The 7,808-nt window shown below is 34.0% G+C and overlaps 1 protein-coding gene across 1 annotated transcript; it reads left to right on the forward strand.

The window, feature by feature from the left end:
• The first annotated feature begins 950 nt into the window (after positions 1 to 950).
• Positions 951 to 3,485, forward strand: LOC115243413. Its single transcript, XM_029820376.1, has 7 exons — positions 951 to 1,123; positions 1,503 to 1,780; positions 1,887 to 2,006; positions 2,357 to 2,412; positions 2,491 to 2,569; positions 2,654 to 2,782; positions 2,986 to 3,485. Exons 1-7 carry the CDS (start codon positions 1,042 to 1,044, stop codon positions 3,184 to 3,186), a joined length of 945 nt encoding a protein of 314 aa, XP_029676236.1. The 5' UTR covers positions 951 to 1,041; the 3' UTR covers positions 3,187 to 3,485.
• The last annotated feature ends 4,323 nt before the right edge of the window (positions 3,486 to 7,808 follow it).

The raw sequence follows: 7,808 nt of genomic DNA on the forward strand, positions 1-7,808 counted from the left end.
ATTTAAAAAAGTTAGCAGGATAAGAATTAAAAAATTAATATGCTTTAAATATATAATCTATCGACAAAGTATATATTATGTCTTCAAACTAACTTGTTCATTCAATTAAAATCTTATTAAAGACTATAAAAAAATATTGGGAGAAAACGTTTAAATTGTAATAAGAATACAATAATAACAAGATTAAAACAATCTGATAACGCGAAACATCTGATAACACACATATCCTAAATATAAACAATCGTGAAAAAAGACTTAAACGATGCTCGATAGTACGATGGACAAGTGACTTCGCCATTGATTAGATGGCAAACGTAGTTAAATGAAACAACTATCGGAAAGAGCGGACTGTCAGGAAGCAAGCTTGATGCAACACTATTAAACGGTGCGCCAAGTTAATTAATCAAATTACAACACGCTACACGCTACGCTAATGACGAGACGTAGCATTACATTGTCCACGACAATGTCCGAAGCCACTCACCACATTTTGCATTTTTCGCCTGTAAATACCGTAGATTCTTGACTGTTTAAATACATTTTTATGAATATTGTTCGATTACATATAGATATAATACCACAGAATGTACGATATTAATTTTTGATTCAAATACGAATTTTCTTATTATTCTATTGATATACACTACTCTTAATGAGAAAATCGCATTTTGTAGGAATAAACTGCTTTGAATAATTGAAATATTTATTATCTTTCATATTTTATATGTCGAACTGACGCCATTTGTTGAACAAGATTATTGCGTCCGTTCTTTTTCATTTCTAAATACATTCAAATAAATAATTTCTTAGAAAATAAATATTCTTATCATTCGCATATGTTATGCCATTATATATATAATCTTACAGATTTGTAAATTTACCTTTTCCATACATGCTTTTTTCGAGAATTATCGTCTTTAAAAGGCATAGTACTTTAGATATATAGACACTTTCCGTTTTCTCTTCGCGCATGGCAAACAGCTGATTTGCTACAAGTAAAACATCTGTCTTTTTTGTGACATTTGCGGCAATCGAAGCACGATGATTCAATTGATTTTCGGTTTCGTGATTTGTGTTTTCGTGACTGCGAGCTTCGTAGACACGTATCCACACAGATATAACGGTATTGTAAAAAGGCTTTTAATAAATCTATATTTTCAATCGTATTTTTTGGCGTTTGTAACCTAAAACAAGGAATGACAGCTGACAGCATTTTTCTAACTTTCCTGTCAAACGTGCATATTTTGATGAACGTTGTTCCAATAAAATAAACAGTAGAAATTGAAATGATTATAAATTTTTGAAACCTTATCTGAAAAACATCTCTTTTTCAGTAAAAATAATATGTGTCAAGTATTAAGAAATAATTTAATCCTTATGCTTAAAGAATGCTAAGCTTTTTCATATTTTCTTCAAAAATTTTGCTAGTTGATTTATTTGTTTTTTAAATAATATATCGAATTATTCAGTTTCTTTGTCATGATTGCTCAATTGTCTTGCAGATTATAATGACGTACTTGAGGAACAAGATGAGAATGTTGTGCAACGGCTAATGCATTTATTGCATTATGGTTACAAGTACAACAAGGAGAATCGTAGAAATATTGACAATGATCTTGAAAATTGGACCGGACGTTGGATGCCTGATAGACCTGACGATACAACACCACCGCCTAAAATATTGCCAAAGGACAAACGATTATATGAATATGAATCTATCACAGAATTTCCTAACGATATATATATGGGCCATGTATCACCAGAATGTGACGATGCTAAGGTTAATATCACCTTTAATCATACAGATTGTCCATATTGAAACAGTGCCTGAATATTTTTAATTGAATTATATAACATGTGTATTTTAGTAGCTATAAAAATTTTAGACTAATTTAACTATCGATTGGGATCATACCCCAGCAGAATATACGTGTTATGGTCATAAAATCACACCAAGCATGATTCCTCCGAAGATCTATTGTGAGAACATTCCAAAGACATATAAGGTAAAAATATTTTATACTGTTATTGATGTAGTGATATTATATTTATGGCGAATTTGGTTGAAATCACTAGTGCGCACTGCTGCACATTAAAGGCTGTCGTATACAAATTTACAATAATATAAGTAATTAAAACAGTAAAATAATATTAATACCACAAGTTATTATTATCATATTGAATAACAATAACAATAACTCATTAATTATTTTACTATTTTAATTATTTATGATATGTAAATTTATGATATGTGTAAATTTGTATACAACAGATTTTAATATGCACCAATGCGCACTAATGCATTTAATAAAATTTGCTATTAGTAATATGAATTTTGATCAAAGCATTTTTTCAGGCTGCTCACAAATGTATGAATCAAAAAATCGAATATGATGACGATATCCCTATTTAGTAAGTAAATAATATTTTCTGGTTACTTATAAACATCATTATTATTAGTTTCTAACAATAATTATATACGATTTGTAGCGGTCCACATAGACCTTTGTGGCCGGTTTATGGAGAATACAAATTTTTGCCAAAACAGAGATGGTTGCATAATCTTGAGGTAATATCGTCATAATGTATTACTTATGAATTTGGTATCACATTATTATTTACGTTTGTTTATCCTATTTTATCCTATTAACAGCATGGAGCGATCGTAATGTTATATCATCCATGCGCGAATCCGCTGGAAGTAGAACGTTTGAAAAATCTGGTTAATAAATGTCTGTGGCGACATGTTATCACACCATACAGTTATCTGAACGAGGAACATGTAAGTATAGAACTGTTTTAATAGTCTCTTTTTAAATCTTTTTCCAATTTTCCTCATCGAGACACCCCTAATTAAATAATTTCTATCTATATTTATATATGATTGAATTCATATTCTTTCATTTTTCTCAATGCTATCATTCTTTAATTATAATATATATTATTCTTAAAAGTTTAGCTATTTGATCTATTCTATCTTTGCAGCCTTTAGCGCTTCTATCCTGGGGCTGTAGATTGACTATGTCTTATGTAGATCCTACACTGGTAAATCATTTTATACGGAAAAAGGCTCTTCGTGCTCCAGAATGGCGGATCGCGGAAGATGGTCAATTCGAGGACGGATTGCTCAGTCAATCGAACATAGTGTCGGATGCAACAGATTCCGTGCTTTGTCCTAATATATAATAAGCAAATGTATTATATATGTGACACAATGATATCTCTTGCATTTCCAAACTCGCGATTAATATGTAATTTCTGTTTATATTTTGTACATATTATTTTATTGAATACTCAAGTAGTCATCGCCTGTTTTCCATTATATATGATATTTAGTTAGATGTGTGAAAACTATTTATTTGCAATATTTTAATTATTTAGAGTAAGTGAACTTTCCTACATAATATATACACAGTATATGATTATATCTTATAAGAAATATATCGAATAATAACAATAAACTCACATATATAAATACAGATCAATCCTAGTGTTCCATTTTTTACAATTGCGTTTCTTTCATCTTTATGCACCTTGCATTTGTAGAGGAGATTGGACGAGAGGATTCAAGAAACTTATAACCGCTCCTTTTTTCTTTTATTCCCCATATATTCATATATTCTTTATCCTTCGAGAAGATCATTAAATACATTGAACATCGTGTCGGTTTTTCGAATTTTCCTTGCGGACCGCTTATCTACAGATGTATAGTAACTTCACTGCAGTGCTGATTATAATCTTTATTCTTGCGGATTACTTATCTCCAATGATATATAAAATTAGGGATTAAGACAAGTGTGACACGCTACTGTTGTTATTGAATGCAAAATATGCTACCCGACTACTCAATTGTTATAACGTAAAAGAATATAATTGTACAGTGAACGCTTGGTTACTCCTTCTTGTTTCTTTATCGCTTTTGCGAATATATATGTGAATGTCGAGAGTCATTATTCTTACATCGTCGATGTTTTTCAAGTGCGGCACGAGCGGAAGCTGACGATTCGCGTCGAAAAGAGCGGAGAAGGCGCGTCTTAAAAATTAAAAATTGATTAAGAATTTTTCCGCGAGAATATATCATATCAGAGAATTATTTTCAGAATAAGGCATCGTAATTTTTCTTTATATATTTTAGATAGTTTAATTTTTCAGACCATCCAATATTCCATAATCTTGTAAGCGTCCATTTTTTTAAAACTGCTTCGGATGTATTAATTTTTTTGGAATGTGTCAATTTTTACAGGTGTCTTATTTTTCAAATGGTTCTTTATATCTCATTTCTTCGTACAGCATAAATTTTCTTTGATATTATTCAAATATATCTTTTGAGGTCAGAAATTTCGCGACTTTGAGGTCAGAAGTTGCTCTTTTGGATACGAGCCGCCGCTTCGTGTTCGATCGAAACAAATGCTTTTCTTTTATTTTTCTCTTACTCTTTATTCTTCGTGACGCGCGCGATTCAGCGATTTCCAACTGTATTCGGCACATCGGAGATATTTTTGCAATAAATTTTCTTTTACTAGCCATTTGTGGAATTGCCGTACACACGGTCTAAAATAATAAAAACGACACTGGTTTCATGCGTCGCAAAAACCGTATTTCGGAAGCAATAAGCGTACAAGAGATTATAGTTTTCCAGCTGTAGATGTTCCCGAAAGCAGTTGGAATTCTTCACCAAATGCACGGTTAGAGGCCTACGCTCAGAAGGATTTTTCCATTGTGCTTGATTACACGACGAAAGGGCGCACATTCACTTGATCACATATTATCACTACTGAATTTATCACCGCTGCACCCGAACAACCCAAAAGTCCAAGAAATATCGATTTTACCAACACAGGCTGATTTTATATCTGATCTAATCGATTATTGCGTTTTTTCCTTTCTAATTATAGTGCTAAAAACGGACACAGGTAATTACTTAAACTCCGATCAAAATTAAATTGGTGAAACTTTAAATTTGATGAGATTTATATAAAAACAATTTTAATTGATTAAAAATGTTTTTTAATCCTGAGTAGTTGCGTTACAAAAAATTCTTTAAACTTAAAAAAAAAAAAATATATATTTCTCATATATATAGTATAATTTTATTTTTATTGTTTCTTATTTTTTTAGATTCCGATCCTTTTTTTTGTTTACTAAACAATTAATATGTAATAGCGTAAGAAAAAACTGAATACAAGACAAATCATTCACGCATCAACAAGTCTTCCAAACATTTTTTGGACCTTTTCTGTTGTCCGGATATCGTTGGCCTTGTTCTCTCCGACTCGTAGGGTTTATCCTGGCTATATAGGGCCGGAAGGGCAGGTTCATTCGGAGCAGACGAGACGGAGTCGTTCCATCTCGCTCGTCCTCGAGCGAACGTATGATTATGCGAGAAAGGATGTGTTTCAGGGGAGGAATCTCTTAAAATTATTGCCATTTTTGTACAGTGTCAATGATGATGATGATGATAATATAATAGATGATAATAGTAATAGTAGTAATAGTAGTTAATCGTTAATTAGAGACAAGAACGCAAGGATGCCTGATTTTATCGACGCGTCTGCTTTGCTTTGCTCCTTCTCTCGGCTTTTCATTCAGCATTTAGAGTTTCTTCTACATGGAGAAAGAAGTTATACGCTCGCTCACAAAAGCGGACGCAAGACGCTGGTTATACGTTATAGGCAGAAAAAACACCGTTGACTTAGAGTTGCCTTCAGTAAGTATTCTTGTTAATACAGTATGCTTTTTTTATTATTTTTATGGTTTCTCGTCTATATGAAATATCTATGATAAAAAGTATTCATTATTTCTATCTCTCTTTCTCTCTCTTTCTTACTCTTTTGCACATGCTACGATTTTTAATTTGTTTTTTTTTTTAACATATATATATACTTCTCGTTCACTCTCGCTCTCTCTCTTTCTTTCTTTCGCACACACACATTCTCTCTCTCTCTCTCTCTCTCTTTCGTTCCTAATATTTTTTTTTCAGTTTCGATAAATTAAGTTTATCAATAATCTCACTTTGCCGCGCGTCATCGGAATTTCGCGCGCGCGACTCTTATTTTTAATGTTAAAACCGTTTAAGATTCTTCTCCCCCTTTCGTCCTTTGACGCCGTATCAACTCTTTGTTTTTCATTTATTTTTGTTCTTTTCTCTTAAAACTCTCGCAAAATTACGATTTACACTTGAAATTGGAATTGACACTCATAAGGTTATTAAAGTAGCCTCTTTCGTATTTAATAATTGCACCGACATGACATCAATCCACGTGTTCACGGACGTTCAGATCGATCCCTCTTGATCACATTGTCAGTATCTTGTCAATATCTTTCTTCTTTCTCTTCCTCTTCCGCGCGTGTGTCTACACACATCCGCAAATGGATCGCGTGTCCGAAGATTCTTGGATCGATCTGCAATCTTTTTCTATCCTATTCTACGTACAAATGCAATAAAATAGCTTATTTAAACGATGCCCTTCCAGTTTCTTCCCTTCCTCTTTCTTTCTATTCGAACTCCCGCGTATATATAACTCTAGCTAATCGCGACGAATAAATATAATCGAGAACACGGAAATTGTGTGACCGGGCTTAATATGTTCGTTATGTTTCTCATAGCTCGTGTGTCGACACGAGCAAGCAGCTTATGCTCTCGGGACATAGAGATTCTTAAGGAAGACGAGTCAGCTTCCGCGATTAGCTACCTAATTGTGATGCTCGCGAGAAGAATGTACGCGAAACGCGAAACGTTTCGCACATTCACGACGTTAAAATCCGACGGTGTCACCAATATCACGATCCTAGAATACGAAGGACAGAACTCTGCCAATATTGCGGGATTCGTCTGCTTTGTTTATGCTTTCTTGCGTCTCAACTGACGATGTGACGCGACGACGAAATCGCGAGCGCGAAAAGAAAGGATTCTAAATGCCAAAACGAGCGAGATCAAAAGCGATTGAAGTCGAAAAGACTAAATGAGATGGACTGGGATGGACATCGGGACGTCCGACCTTGATCTGAAAAATTCAAATGATCCCGAATGACAAAGGTGGACGTCGGGATGATATTGATCGATCGATCAATAATAACGTGGAGACGCGAACAATGTTCCTTTACATCTTTAGGCCAGATTCGTTTAAACGTACAGTCGGCTGTTGTGCACCGATAAGACTACAATGTTACTCGTATAGAATCTCTCTCCCTCCTTTCATCTAGTAATAAGAAATTGACGACGATAGGTGTAGGTTTATTCAATTCCTACCACGAAGAGTTCGCTATAAAGCTAAAGTTACGAGATACGAGACTGCGCGTCCGAGGTGATGCGTCCGCGTTGCGGATTTAACGGGATTTATATCGGGTAGTTCCGAAAAACCAGACTTCTCGTCACGACGATCTGTTACGAAAAAATGATATATGATTTGTAAAATAAAGCGATCACACGCAAGAGAGATAGGAACGCGCTAAAACTTTATACAGATTAAATAATAGAGAAGGATAAGAAGGGAAACGTTTGCATCTTTCTCGTGTGAGATTTCACGCGGTTAAGTTAGGCGGCTCGATGAAGTGCAAGGAAAGTATAACGCGAAAGAGATGGAATCGTAGCTTGAAACGAGAAGGATACGCTTTCGCGTCCGCGCGATTCTTATACATATCTTCTACATTTTCCCCAACTTGACTGAAAGAGGATCTTTCCTTCTTTTTTTGCGAGTAACGTGAAACTTCTCAACGACACAAACGAGCGCAAAGACATCCTCTCTTCAACGAAATCCATTGATTAGCCAGATAATAAATATCAGAGAGAATAGTGTATATATATATAT

Source organism: Formica exsecta, unplaced genomic scaffold (genome assembly GCF_003651465.1).
Source record: "Formica exsecta isolate Colony F162 unplaced genomic scaffold, ASM365146v1 scaffold72, whole genome shotgun sequence".
NCBI classification, from domain to species: Eukaryota; Metazoa; Arthropoda; class Insecta; order Hymenoptera; family Formicidae; genus Formica; species Formica exsecta.

Bases quoted from the DNA above. Each gene is read 5' to 3' on its own strand.
- LOC115243413 (XM_029820376.1), top strand. From the start codon at position 1,042: ATGATTCAATTGATTTTCGGTTTCGTGATTTGTGTTTTCGTGACTGCG. The intron at 1,124-1,502 runs GTATTGTAAAAA...ATTGTCTTGCAG, and splicing joins GTATCCACACAGATATAACG to ATTATAATGACGTACTTGAG. The intron at 1,781-1,886 runs GTTAATATCACC...TAAAAATTTTAG, and splicing joins CAGAATGTGACGATGCTAAG to ACTAATTTAACTATCGATTG.